The 15626-nt window shown below is 39.2% G+C and overlaps 1 protein-coding gene across 1 annotated transcript in view; it reads left to right on the top strand.

Moving 5' to 3' along the window:
• LOC125744379 (sodium channel protein type 4 subunit alpha-like) overlaps positions 1 to 14461 on the top strand; it is a 117142-nt gene extending 102681 nt beyond the window's left edge. The window contains exons 19-27 of the mRNA XM_049016125.1: positions 1684 to 1838; positions 3654 to 3827; positions 6220 to 6342; positions 7855 to 8127; positions 8806 to 8859; positions 9123 to 9260; positions 9384 to 9488; positions 9664 to 9934; positions 11201 to 14461. Coding sequence (XP_048872082.1) covers positions 1684 to 1838; positions 3654 to 3827; positions 6220 to 6342; positions 7855 to 8127; positions 8806 to 8859; positions 9123 to 9260; positions 9384 to 9488; positions 9664 to 9934; positions 11201 to 12435 — 2528 coding nt within the window. The 3' untranslated portion in view covers positions 12436 to 14461. The remainder of the gene's footprint in view (positions 1 to 1683; positions 1839 to 3653; positions 3828 to 6219; positions 6343 to 7854; positions 8128 to 8805; positions 8860 to 9122; positions 9261 to 9383; positions 9489 to 9663; positions 9935 to 11200) is intronic.
• Positions 14462 to 15626: the final 1165 nt, after the last annotated feature.

Genomic DNA, 15626 nt, shown 5'->3' with positions numbered 1-15626 from the left:
CATTAGACCTGTTCATTAGAACTTCATAAGACTCTTAAAACCATAGTTTCGTACTGATGACCTCAAGCCTTCTTCACTATTGCATATAGATTCATGATTGTGGTGTAAAGTTCTCATTTAATAGGCTGCTGCAATCATTCTTCCTCCTCAGTGTCCACTCAGCACCAACTAATGGTGGGGAAATTAGGCTTTGATACCAAAAACTTATTGCTTGATTTAACCAAACAGAAACCAATAAGGAGACCAAGTAAAGTACTTCCCTTTCCCCTAAACTCTAGTACTGCAGTGATTAGAATACTGCGCTTCCCAAGGAAATTAACTGAGAATCATTATCGGTTGATGTGTGCTCATTGTCAGATGATATATTAATAATGGTAATAGTTGGTAATAGAGGCAGGTGAACTTTGAGTGTTTATAATGTCATTTTATAGAGACACTTTAAGGAAGGAGAGTTTTAAAGGTGTAATTAAGGCTTTCCTGTCCTGTTAATTGGATTAAAGAAGGCAGGATAGGCTCATTGTTTAAGGACAGGTTTTTGCCACAGAGTTCATTATGTATGTGAATCAAGCTTGAGTCAGGCAGGATAATTGCTCTTGTAAAATATTGCTCTAAAATAAAGAAAAAGTCTCAGCTAGGCAACTAAATATAAGATGTAGGTTATGATCAGGACCGCTGAGGGATTAGGAACAAAGAAGCAGGGCAGTGGGTCCAAATGCAGGTGTCCTACATTGTCTGGTAAACGCGGCTGCATTATTTTTGCCGATTATCCCCTGGGCTTTGCAGAGAAACAGCGTGATCACTCTTGCGGGCAGAGCTGTTATTTTCATGTATTCCTCTGTCTGTGCAAATGTTTGTTCTGACCTTTCAATCCATTAACTATTCAATTTATTAGCTATTAAGGAATATCGCTGCACATGCAAGACACGGTGGAACAAATGGCTACGTGTGCAATACAGCATTAGTTCGTTAATCATATGATTGCACTTTGATTAGGAATTGTATTTATTAAGATTACATATTGTGATCACATGGGGATCGAAATGGAAAGTTTATGTAACATACACTATATGGGCTTATTTCTGGGGACAGTTTGGGGAAGGACCTTTCCTGTTCCAGCATGACTGTGCCCCGGTGCACAAAGCAAGGTCCATATAGACACGGTTGGGTGAGTTTGGTGTGAAAGAACTTGACTGGCCTGCACAGAACACTGATCTCAACCCCGTCGAACACCTTTGGGATGAGCTAGAATGGAAATTGTGAGCCAGGCCTTCATGTTCAACATCAGTGTCTGACCTCACAGATGCTCTTCTGGATAAATGGGCCAAAATTCCCACAGACACACTCCAAGCTTCCTCAGAAGAGCGGTGGCTGTTATACCTGCAAAGGGGGCCCAACTCCATATTGATGCCTATAGATTTAGAATGAGATGTAAAAGTTCCTGTAGGTGTAATGGCCAGATGTCCCTATACTTTTGTTCATATAGTGTATAACTAAATAACCTGAATTGTGCATCTTTTTTAATAGTCAGATTATTTTGTGTGTATTTGCTAAAGTATATGCTTCCAATGGTAACCAAGAAGGCTATCTTGTGTGATTTGTTGTCATGCTGTCATTCTTGGATCTGCAAGCAGCTGAACCTGAATCCGTTAGCACAGAGCATCCATCCTCCTTTTGCATTTGCAGGCTGGGTGAAGCACTTCAAATTCTGTGAAGTGGACACAACCCAGGGCTTCGGCAAGGTCTGGTGGACGTTCCGTAAGACCTGCTACCAGATAGTGGAGCACAGCTGGTTTGAGACCTTCATCATCTTCATGATTCTCCTCAGCAGCAGTGCCTTGGTGAGCCTCCATCTTTCATGCATTTCTGTCCTCTTGCTCTTTGGTAGGAGCAATTTTAGGATTATTTTTAAGGAAGGGGCATAAGAAGGGTCATAATTCATAGAGAGTGGCCATCCTTATCATTAGCCAGTGATGCTTTGAATCTGTGAGTAAAAAGGGAAGGGGCATTCCAAGGTCCAATCAGCTTTCAGCCTGCGACCCCACCCTCCCACTTCAGTGTCTGTGGTCAGTCCCTGCCCACCCAAAATTCCAGTTACGAAGCAGGTGTCCAGATGGCCATGTGAAGCGGCCCAGATCCGCATGCGTGATGCTGTCTCATCTCTGTCATTATTTCTGATAATCCTTCCAATGATTGATTTATTTAAAGCTTGTTACATTTCTTTTCAGTCTTATTCTCTGTAAAACGTCTGCCTCATTATTGCTGCTCGGTTTGGGAAATCAAATATACAAATACAGTTAAATGCTAATTGCAGTCATTCGGCTAACAAAATACAGGACAGACGATTAGACAATTAGTGAAGCATAAAAGCCGGAGAATTACGTTTTAAGCGTAGTGCTTTAAAGACCACGTGGTTTGGTTGTCTCCCTTCGCCCAGCTGTGTTTGCTCAGATTGAAACCAGTTAGACTGAAATGTTCCTGCTTAACAAAAGACGTTGACGTTAATAGCTGTAATGATGAAGCTTTATTTGTTCCTGGGGCCCTAGATTATCATTTTACTACAACCTTTACCAGCTTGAGAACAAACATAAGAACAGAAAAGTGTCACGCTCATTACAGAGCGTGCGAGGGTCTCTCCGCTAAAGCATGAAACATACAATAAACCCAAGATTACTACTGAAACATAAGATAAACACACGAATACAGCTGAAACATACCATAAACACACAATTACAGCTGAAACAGACAATAAACACACGATTACAGCTGAAACAGACAATAAACACACGATTACAGCTGAAACAGACAATAAACACACAATTACAGCTGAAACAGACAATAAACACACGATTACAGCTGAAACATACAGTACTATAAGCACATAAAGCCTTTTAGACACAAAATGCTCTTGATACAGGAATACTCTAGAGCAGTATCTCTCAACCCAGTTCTCTCTCAACCCAGTCCATGTTTTTGCTCCCTCCCAGCCCCCTGGCAGATAATCCACATTTTTGCTCCTTCCAAAAACGTGGACCATCGGGGGGTTTCCGATGACTTGTTTGAGAAGCACCATTCTAGAGTGAAGCTCCATACTCAGACAGTCGTGCCACATTTAATTTTAGCTACAGGAGTGCCTCATAGGTTAACATTGCAGCCTCACATTTTCAGGGCTGTGGGTTCAATCCACGCCCCCTGCGTGTGCAGAGGTTGCATATTCTTCTTGTGTTTTTGTGGTAGATTGACTGGCATCCGTTCCTCATGCCGTCTTCCTGAGTTGAGCTCCTGCATAAGTAAGGATGGATATATATATGGAAGTAACCAGTATGACATGAGCTTTAGTCCATGTGTGGTCAATATATAAAAATGCATCCACCCATCCATCTATGCAGCCATCCTATAAACACTCCAGTCCTGGGTCACAGTGAGCTTGCTGCTTGTCCCAGGAACACAGAGCACAAGGCAGGAGGCACCCTGGATGGGATGCCTGGTCGTCACTGGGCACACTCACATATAAAATCACTTGGGCAATTTACCATCTCTATTTAATCTAAATCCCAAAAATACACACTATTTTTTCTTTTCCATCTAGCCTCAACCATTTCAGAACACAATAATGCTGTAGTGAATAACCTGTTTCTGTCTCTTTGCACTGGCAGGCATTTGAGGACATTTATATAGAGCAACGGAAAGTAATAAAGGTCATCTTGGAGTATGCAGACAAGGTCTTCACGTACATCTTCATCGTGGAAATGATCCTCAAATGGATGGCTTACGGCTTTAAGACGTACTTCACCAACTACTGGTGCTGGCTGGATTTCTTAATCGTGGATGTAAGTGTAATATTTTATATATTCTTCATGATGCTTAACATTTTGCTGCCTTGTATTATTTTGCAAGTTTTGCTATATTATATATAATATGTAAGTATAAACACGTATAGTTAAAATTAATATATTATTATCGAATATAAGAAACCGCTTAGAAACAGTTTCATAGCAAAAGTATTATATTATAATAGCATAATATTTATGCACACATTTTCACATGATGCAAAAATGGATATCTGAACACTGATAAACGTCATTCACTATCAATTGATGGGACTGTTTTATTAAAAAGAAAGTCAAAATTATTTAATTATTGATTGAATGAATAACAGTCATTTTACTGTTTTGATGCAATGTTTTATTTACTTATCGGACACCAGATGCAAATTAACAAAAACTGTTGTAATGTGACTTTGTTACAATCCAGTTTTAACATCTGTGTTTCTTTTGAGGTTATATTGGCACTGATCGAAATGATTCACTTTTTGGGGCATGATTTTTTTTCATGAGGCCAAACCGGGTTTATTAACCAGGCCAATTGACAGCCAAAAATCCTGCAATCTCATAAAAACATAAGACCAAAATCCATTCAAGTTAAGTCGATGCGACTAAGATAACTACATGTTTACACGCTTAAATAATGTTCTGCATGCGCTGTCCAGTGCTTTGCAGTGATTCTCCTTAAACTTCCATTGGACTTCACATTCCCAAATGAAGAAGAATCGTACTGTTTCCACAAAGTTCAAAGTTTATGGAAATGGAAGGGGATTTAAAAAAAAAAAAACTGAATTATTCAGACAACACTTTTAGTTAATAGTACCTGTAGATCACCATACAATACCCTTACTTCCAATTGTTCTGCAACTGTTTACAGTATAGGGCATCGTAAACTTAAAGATGGAAGTTTGTTGTTGTGCTTCTAAGCTGATCAGTAAGCAGTTCTGCAGCCAGAAAATGAATTTGTGATTAAATCACAATGAATATCACAAAACCCGTTTGCTGACAACAGCTTGTCATATTCCACACAATTAAACAGAAGTGCGATCCAAAAGTATTTTCCAAGACAAAGACATTTAATTTGGCACATGAGTGAGAACCAGCGACTCCGATTTCTGTTCGGTCATGAAACCATCAAATACACCGAAATTGTTGTTTTGCTGAAAGATTAGCGCATGCTATGAAATTAGCAGAAAACCCTGTCGAAACGTATAGTGAGATCTCCAGATTTGTTTACATGAAATGCTCATGTCTGACAGCTTTGGCAGCTTTACATGATGTCTCAAAATTCAGCCAATAAAACACCTTCAGCTGGGAAATGCCACAGATTGTGAAGAATCTCCCATCAGCAGCTGACACCGGGGGAGGGTGGCTGGGTCTCCCCCGTGCTCATGGAAATGGACTTTCCTGTTTCCTATATCAGTAAGAGGGTAAAAGTATGTGAGAAACAAGTAGATGATGGCTGAAGCACTCAAGAGCATTCAGACGCTGAAATAAGTCCACTTGCTCCAACAGCTTCAGTCACTATTAAGACCATGAATTGTCAGTGATGCAGAAAAGAAGTAACTTGCTCTGTTTAGCACTGAGACCTAAAACCAGTGCGGTCTGTACTGAGATTTTTTACCGGTCACTAACCTTCTTGACGAATTATATCCCAGGTGTTATTCAGCATAACATCCACACCATCCGTCCCCCCCTTTGTCTCAACAAATGGAGCTCTCTGTGTTACCAGTGGGGGGCATTTAACGCTTGCCAATGGTGTGAGCTGACAAACATTAGAGTGAATAACCTCTGTTTGCCGTGGAGACTGATTTAATGGTGTAAAATATAATTTAATTCATACAGATGTCACTGGTGGCCCTCTTGGCAAGTGCTGTCAATTTTGACCAAATTGGCACCATGAGAGTTCTCAGGACGCTGAGGGCTCTGCGTCCTCTCCGAGCCGTGTCCCGATTTGCTGGCATGAGGGTAAGGCCAATTCTGATCCACCTGCCATTGGTCTTCAGCCTCAACACACATATCTGATTGGCTGACTTTGTTTTCTTTAACAGGCTAATCATCATCCTTCCTTCAGCAGGCCCCACCTACATCCAGCTCCTTCCATTATTATTTCCAGATTCACTGCAATAATCTACTGATTTTTTCAACAGGAGTTACTATCTGCGCCAAGAATTTTGTCATCCGTTACAGTGTTTTCTACTGACTTTGAACACATGTCCAGGTCAACCAGAAGAACATTGTTGAATATTTGAAATCGATTAACCATTTAACCTTTGACCTACCCCTAGTCCAACAACGATATATATATTCACTTTCTCTCTTAACAGGAAATATTTTGATCAAGCAGGTTCTGGAGTCTCCCTAATGGTGTGGATTCTGCGTTTATGTCTCCATATAGGTTTCTTTAATAAGCCTTATAGCTAATGCACTTGGGTACTCGGACTTCGCTGCCATCAAAACACTTAGGACCCTCAGAGCTCTCAGGCCACTAAGAGCCTTGTCCAGGTTCGAAGGCATGCGGGTAAGACCTCCTCTTCATTCAGTCCCTGTCTCCCTGTCCTGTTTTCCAGCTCTGTTAGCTTATTCTCATCCTTTCTCCATAGTTGTTGTTATTTGTATGATATTATGAAACAGGCATGTAGCCACATAGTAAAATGATGGGTTTGAACCCTCCTGAAATTTGGTTTCCACCAATCAGACACATAAGTAGTTACTGAAATCATTGAATTTCCTCCCCTTGGATCAGTTAACTGATCAGGGGGACTCCCCCTGATTGGGTGAGCCTAAATGCCCCTCCTCCTCCAAAAATCATATTTATGGCTATGGACCTTATAAGAAATTTATAAATTTTTTATATATGAAACAAAGTTTGGAACCAATACGTAAAATAGAGAATTAAGAAATGCTATTGCATTTTGGGAAATAACTAAATTATTTTGCCGAACTTTGCTTCTTCATGTTACAGTATCCATTTGGAATATTATTTGTGACATAGATGTACTATTTACTGTTATTGTTTACCACAGATGAGTAAAAAGCAAGTGCTAATAAGTACCATAATGTTAATTCATCTTATGAGCTGACCTGATATATTGTAGCCACTCAGCAGCTTTTATGCAGTGACTGCTGTTCCTTCCAGTCAGTATTACATTTCCTGTTTCACAGCATGCGTTTTACTGTGTGACTTTGTGACTGTTGTTACAATGTTAATAGATTTCTTTGTAGGGAAAAGGGCAATATCCCTGCAAGCATTCCTCTGTGCTTTTGTGGGGAAAAAACTGCAGTATTATTTGCGCCTTATGCATGGACTTCAGGGCTGATTCCCCTTTAACAGCAAACCACCTGTGTACCTTCAGTTCGGAGCAAGACTCATTAACACTTTTTGTTGTGCCATTGAGTATTAAAAATGTAGCCTGTCTTTCATTGTGCTTCACATTCTATGTGATTGTCATTGTTATTTAGTCCATAAAGTAAATTCTATTCTTAATAGTTAATTCTGGTCTGTAATATATAATGAGCTACTGCAATGAGAATGTATGTATAGACGTAGATATTGGGTTGGCTTCGCCAAACTGAAGGATACCTCATAAAATAAAAAAACAAAATCCAAAGCTAATATTTATTAATGGTTGTTCATAATAAAGGTCTCTGGCCTATTAAGAGGAAATTCCAGGTGTTAGAGGTGCATCAGGTGGTCCCCATGTGATCAGGAACATCTTCTGCCACTTTATTTTTACGTTCTGACCAACACACATTGAACTGTGTCCATTCAGTCATCTTTTAAACTATAATGACACTGCTCTCCAGCACTGTTAAGCCGCATAGTCTTAAACTCTTCCCAGAGTGTAGCTTGTTATGCTAATATGCTAATCACTATGGCGACCACATTGCACAGCCACCTGGTTCACCTTTTAAGTGGATAATTGAAAATATAATTTTTTTAAATGACCCTTGTTGTGATGATGCTTTAAGATTTAAGAGGAACACCAGAGCAAGCAAATCTGACTCATGTGTCTTGTCTTCCTGATGCAAGGTGGTCGTGAACGCCCTGCTAGGCGCCATCCCCTCCATCATGAACGTGTTACTGGTCTGTCTGATCTTCTGGTTGATCTTCAGCATCATGGGGGTGAACCTCTTTGCAGGCAAATTCGGCCGGTGCGTCAACAGAGATGGGCAAATATACAACATTTCAGTGGTCAACAATAAGTCAGACTGTCTGGCGATGAATGACACACAGTACTACTGGACTAAGGTGAAGGTCAACTTTGACAATGTCGGTGCTGGATACCTTGCCCTCCTGCAAGTGGTGAGTTTACCTTTCTCAAAAAAAATCGATGAACAAGTCAGAGGGACTATATTTTTAGCCGTGACGGCCCCATTACATCAAATTTGTGCTCTCCAAGAGTGCCAGTACTCATTCTTCAGTTTAACTTAGCGACCACGGTAGCCTAGCAACAAGTCACTTAGCTCCGTTCTATCACCTTCTTCTGATTTCACTCGATACAAACCTTTCATTTGCATCTAGAAATAGCCTGTGCCGAGTCATTCACAAAAGCCTGTAATTACCGGTAACCAAGGCAGAAGGGCAACTGTGGTGATTTCTGCTGACAAGCAGTCAGTCATTTTGAAGTAATCCTCAATTTCCAATCACTATTCCCCCATTCACTATAAAAATACTTTATCTGGAGGAAGCGTACGTTACCTGTGCCTGCATGTTTCTCACCAGCTATGATATTGTACTTTTTCTCATTCATCCATTCATTAAATCTGGCATGGTTGGAGGACTAACACCACAAAGATGACGTAACAATGATACAATATAATGCTTGTAATGAGAATGATGGCCCTAATTTATTTTTCTCTGCCATTTTTTGATAAAAAAAAAAGTTTTATGACACATCATCCTAACTTATGATCAGTTTTATTTATTCATCTATTGATAATTAGTGGAATGCAAAAGAAAACAGCTGTTTCTCATTTTAAGGCCACTTTCAAAGGATGGATGGATATTATGTTTGCAGCTGTGGACTCCCGGGCTGTAAGTATATATCTAGTGTTATATTCCATCACTTTGGCAAGGAAATTGAATTTTGAACTTTGACCTCACCTATAACATAAAGACTGTCAATATAAACAGAAAATTGCTGGAAATTACATGATGTGATTTGTGAAATCTTTTACATACATTTTGGAGATGAGTGATTCATACATATACGTTGCATCCTTTGTCTGTCTAAAATTGGCTATGATAGCACTGTAAAATTATTTGGATAAATGGTGTCTTTCATCTGCCCCATCCAGGTGGAAGAGCAACCAGTATATGAGATCAACCTTTATATGTACTTGTATTTTGTTATCTTCATCATTTTTGGATCATTCTTCACCTTGAATCTCTTCATTGGTGTGATCATCGACAATTTCAACCAGCAAAAAAAAAAGATAAGTGCCAAAAGCGTGGTTTTCCTTTTAAATGGGCATGCTCTGCTGTCATACAGACGCGTAACGGTGTGAACGCTGCCTCAATATGTGCAACCAAGACTAACTTTCGAGTTATTTGTGTACTTTGGAGGACAGGACATCTTCATGACTGAGGAGCAGAAGAAGTACTACAATGCTATGAAGAAGTTAGGGTCCAAGAAACCTCAGAAGCCAATTCCCAGACCAACGGTTTGTACCCAGAAGGATCTTTAGGACGTATCATGAGACTGTAATGCATGTAACATGTTATTGCTGATTAAAGATAGATTAGGTACTAAGTGTGCAGAAACTGGGAGAAGTGGTGCATTCTAATGAACTGATAGAGCTCCGTTATTAATAACTGTACTTTCTTCCAACTACACAGAACAAGTTGCAAGGATTTGTCTTTGACTTTGTATCCAAGCAAGCCTTTGACATCATAATCATGATGCTTATCAACTTAAACATGCTGACCATGATGGTGGAGATTGACGAACAGCCAGACGGCATGACTGACACTCTCTACAAGATCAACCTGGCCTTCATTGTCATTTTCACAGCCGAATGCTTCATGAAAATTTTTGCCCTCCGCCACTACTACTTCACAGTCGGCTGGAACATCTTTGACTTTGTTGTGGTCATCCTCTCCGTTGTAGGTGCGTCGATATATATCACCGATGATTTATCACTAGCTAATTTGTGCAACTGAACACAAAAAACGTACGATTCAGCCACTTTCAAGTACACGTTGTATTCAAGTATGCAAGATCTTTATTGGCCAATCGCAGCAGGTGCATTGAAATGCTTAGTTGTACCACCACCCTGGGTTAAAGTCTTTTAATGCCAAGTCCAATTTTTTCACACAAAAAAACTGAGCAACATAATTCCTTTCATACCAGGTCCGACACATTGACATTGTCATGATCTGTCTTGTTTATTTGTAGAGAGTTTGATTTCTCAATGCTTTTACATGAATGATGAGCTGGTTGTCAGCACACGTGATCAGTTTATTTGAATAGAAAGAAAACCTTTCATTGGGTTTAATTAAAACATTAGCCTGTAGTGATGGCCGATACCGCTGATCTTTTGGATCCGAGTTCAGTTAGATCACTGCTGCTAGTTCTTGTCACCAGTTTTACCGTTTTTTTTTTCGGTACGCAAACTTTTCTCAGTTGCAAAAGTTTCACATCATATTTGGTGTGAAAGTTTTTGATCGGTCAAATTTGCATCCAAATATTTCACAAATTCATGTTTTTTTGCTCGTGTCGCATTTGCTGTGAAAGGGCCTTTACAAAGAGATTAAACAACACAGTGTTAATCAATACAGATGGTGCAAAATTACAAATTACAATACAAATTAATGCAAAACAATACAAGACGGTGCAAAAGCAATATAAAACAGTGAACAACTGGACATTGTGTAGTTAGTGCCATATCATTGTACCGCATTGTGCATTAAATGATACAATGATCGAAGTAGCGCGGCACACCTTAGCCCTGTATTCAGCTGTAGGTCATGGCACAGACGTTATACGCTATAATACCAGGATAAGCATTAACAATTGTACAAAAGCATCGGAAAGCACTTGGTTACATAATAATCACAGAAACACAGTGGCATACACAGCTGGCATGATGGATTTTTACTCAAGGATTATTTTATTACTTGTGTTAAATTTTTCACTTGTCAAAGAGTACCAGATGCATTCATTTAAAATTGCATTAATTCAAAGCAAATATTTTTCAGCAGAAGTTTTTCACCAAACCTCAGTTCAAGTGTTAATGTAATTGTGCATACAGCAGATCTTTCAGTTCATTAAATGCAAAGGCATAATCCTGTATATTATATAGCTTTTACTCTGTAGATAAGGAGGACATGTTATATAACATGAAATTTTGTGTGTGTTTTTTTTTTCTTGCAGGTATTGTTCTTGCTGACATTATAGAGAAATACTTTGTGTCGCCAACTCTTTTCAGAGTCATCAGACTCGCGAGAATTGGGCGTGTCCTCCGACTTATACGAGGCGCCAAAGGAATCAGAACCTTACTCTTTGCCTTAATGATGTCCCTACCGGCCTTGTTCAACATCGGCCTCCTGCTTTTCCTGGTAATGTTTATCTATGCCATCTTCGGTATGTCCAATTTTGCCTATGTCAAGAAACAGGGCGGGATTGACGACATGTTCAACTTCGAGACGTTTGGGAACAGCATGATCTGCCTCTTCCAGATCACAACATCAGCTGGGTGGGATGCCCTGCTCAGTCCCATCCTGAACAATTCTCCAGAGGAGTGTGATCCCAATATCGTACACTCTGGCACCAATGCCAAAGGGAATTGTGGGAACCCCTCTGTGGGCATCACGTTCTTTGTGTCCTATATCATCATATCTTTCCTCATAGTGGTGAACATGTACATAGCCATCATCCTGGAGAACTTCAGCGTGGCTACAGAGGAGAGCACGGAACCTTTGAGTGAGGACGATTTCGAAATGTTCTACGAAGTATGGGAGAAGTTCGACCCCGAGGCCACGCAGTTCATTGAGTACTCCAAGCTTTCCGACTTCGCTGACACTTTGTTGGAACCGCTGCGCATCTCCAAGCCCAACAAATTAAAACTGATCTCAATGGACCTACCCATGGTCAGTGGGGACAAGATCCACTGCCTGGATATCTTATTCGCTTTAACCAAAAGGGTTTTGGGAGAGTCTGGGGAGATGGACGCTTTGAAGCAGCAGATGGAAGAGAAGTTCATGCTGACCAACCCGTCCAAGCGCTCTTACGAGCCCATAACCACAACTCTCCGGCGCAAGCAGGAAGAGCTGTCGGCTGTCGTTATCCAAAGGGCATACAGAAGGCATCTGATCCGACGACAGATGAAACAGGCTTCTTTCTTTTACCGGCAGATCAACACACCCTCGGAACTAGAAGGAGAGGAGGCCCCTGAGAAGGAAGGTCTCATAGCCTCCATGATACAGGAAAACTATGGAGCTGAGACAGGGATGGTGGAGGCATTGTCTTTGACTTCCTCACCACCATCTTACGATAGTGTGACTAAGGCTCATATAGACCTTTTCCCCTTTCTAATACCAGACTCCAAAAGCACTGACTTGAGTGAAAGCTTCCTTTATCCTGACTTTGACCGTGAGACATATTTGTAGTGCTAGGTAGAAATTTATCTTTTGTTATTTTTTTTGGGTTTACTGAATGTAACAGAGATCAGACAACACTGACTATATCATGCTTAACCCTTGGTTGTCAGCCACAAGGTATCGCCGAATAATATATAATTATGTTTTTTTTTGTACCTTTTTGTTGGAGCACACAAAAGAAAACGTATATCAAAGCGACAACCCCAACAACCTTCTCACCTTGCTTACAACAAAATATGCTACAGGATTATTTGCACAGAAGACACCTGCAGGGTCACAATAATTATATCACCAATGTAATAATCCTTTATTAGACAAGGAACTACAATTTATCAATATCAACAAAATATGCCTGACTGTTTGCATTCGTTAAAGGTCTTACTTATATTGGTGTGATTCCTTATGATAACGTACAGCTTTAAGTCATAGAAAGAAAACAACAAATGTAACGTAATTCTGATAGCAAAGTATAACGCTTGTATACGTTATCAGTCTTTCATAGGAGTAATATTATATTTGATATTTTTCTATGTAAAAAGAAAATGTCTCTTTTGCAATTGGGATAGTTTGCAATAAAAGTGGAATGTTACCACACTGTAACATATTAAAAGGGCAGGTTTAAAACTTTTGAAATAAAAATACTGTACTTTTAGCTACATTTTGGCATTGTCGCACTTTGAGTTTACACGTAGTTTTATGCCTAGCATGTTTTTCTTTATTTTATTTTCTTCATTAGCCATATTCCACTGATAAGCATGTGACAATCATTTTCAATAAAATTTTAAGGACAAAGGTTGACAGGATCCAACCTATTTCCCAATATGGATACCAGGTAATGAATTTAAGGCAAAAGACCTGCGTGTTAATATTCTATTGTGCACGAAGGGACAGTTTTATTTATTAAATATTTAAGATGTGTTTTTATATACTGTATTGTGTAAAGACAGTGCAATTCAAGACCACTACTTCCAGATGATTATCCTTGAGAAGCCCAGTGAGGAACACTGATTTTAATTAGCAATAATTAGCCTAATTATTTTGTTATCTGGAGACATCCAGTCAGGTATGCGACACTCTTGCATTTTTACTGTTTTTACTTTTGCAGAATTTTTTTTCATCCAGTTTTGTAGATTGTCCTCATCAGCTAAGCGCTTGCACGTACGTGAAAAGGGCTTCATTTCGTAGCAATAGCTTCAGCGTGTGCCTGGTATCGATTCCTTATCGAGGTGCAACTTTAAGGATGTTACGTCCGTTTCTTTTAAGGGTTAATACGGGTATGGCTGTATTTACAGTCTCTTTTTTAATGAGATAGATGGTTTCAAATTATCTCAGTGTTTAATCGTCCACGTTAACAATTTAAAAGCATGTGTAGCTTATACTGGTGGTAATACAATGAGATAAAGGGATAACTATGTATTGACATATACAAAATGTACATTTCATAGATTCAATCCTTTATTAATTACGATTGATGTTCAAGGATTAATGTGTGTTCAATGAGAAAATATTTTAATGAGGACAGTTTCACATGGTGATCCTAAAGTGTAGAGTTGTCTACAGTTTTACAACATTTTCAGGCACTTCATTAATTGTGCCACTCAAACCTGGCATTGGTTAATTTATAGGTTGGTGTATATGTTGTATAAATACGCATTTAATCTCTGAAATACCACAGCAAGCTACCTACAGTGTAAAAAGTAATTATAAATGATCTCAATAATGGAAGTTACACATATCCTTTTAGTCAATATGAGAATAATTTACCTTTAAAATTAATGTATTACAAAAAATTTCATACTTAATCAATGTCCAAATTTGAGCATTAAAGTTAATGTTTTATTTATTTTTAGTTTGTTTCCATAAAGACAAACAAATGAATGTATTTTTAAATATCGGAGGAACTTATCACTTGTCAAATAAATTGTATATTTGTAAGCTACACACTGCTCATCACGTCTAAATGAATTTGAAACACTGTGCTTGACATTCGATGTTGACGCGTGATGAAGTAAACAATCTATGGTTACCACGACAACCTATGTTATCATGTGACACACTCAGACCACAGAACGAAATCTCCACTTTCTGTAGATCAGTATTGCCGTCTTAATCACTTTGCATCGTGTGTTTTCCTTCCACTTCTTTAACACACAATTACTGAATCTTAAACAAACTACCCTTATCCCTGTCCTTTTCAATGTGAAAAGATTGTTATTATTATTATTATTATTATTATTATTATCATCATTATTATTCTTATTATTACAGTTTGGACAATATGGAAGCAATATTAATTTCCATATGTATTTATGTAATGAATAAAGTTATTATTGTTAATAGTAAATCATAAGTAAAAACAAAAAGGAACAGGGATTAAACCTATGATACAATGGTACATAAGCCATTGCGTTGTTGTCATTGGTTTGCTGGGTCTGTGTTTAAACGCTGCTTCCCTTGAACGGATGTACAAGACAACGAGCAAGACCACATCAGGAGTCTGCTTTGGAAGGAAAACATTTCTACGGGATGCCAAGCATTAAGAGAAAAACAAATGACTCTCTGATGTATGAAGCTAACTGCGGATCCTTTTTTGTTGGCGTGGCATTAAACTGTCCTCAGCACATTATCTAGCAGAACAGGTGTAAGACATTTATTCATTTCATTTCGACTGATTTGGGGATCAGTACATTGAAGTCAGTCTGTACAACAACATAGTTAAAGATATTTGCACGATCTGGATTCTGGACTATTCCATTGTCCAGCTTTGAAGTACTGGGTGGGCCATAGGGTTATCTAAGGAGGCTGGGGGAGGGACTTCTGACAGAGTAGGACTGGATAGGCCAGGGTGACCCCCCCCCCCCGCCGGAGCCAGCCTTAATTTCCATCTGGCTAACTGCACGTTGGCATGACCAACATATGCTAAGATATGTGTGTAATACATAGTCATGCTGAGATTCATAGAGCTAATCTGACAGACAGTCATTTCACACCCAGCGCGCTGACATCCCAAAAATGGGTTGTACTTCAGTGATGGAGACTAGGAGCTGGTTTTAATTAAGCCGGTCACTTCTCCTGATTTGACAATACTGCTTACTAGGCACCACGAGAAGAAAAAAAAATGGCATCCCATTCAGAAATGGAGGGAAATTGTTAAATCTGCAGATGTCCCACAGCATATGCGTGGAGGTTGGCTGATCTGC

This window comes from Brienomyrus brachyistius, chromosome 1, assembly GCF_023856365.1.
Source record: "Brienomyrus brachyistius isolate T26 chromosome 1, BBRACH_0.4, whole genome shotgun sequence".
NCBI classification, from domain to species: domain Eukaryota; kingdom Metazoa; phylum Chordata; class Actinopteri; order Osteoglossiformes; family Mormyridae; genus Brienomyrus; species Brienomyrus brachyistius.
The sequence above is the reverse complement of the archived record's forward strand: the minus strand, read 5'-3'. Positions and strand labels throughout refer to the sequence as shown.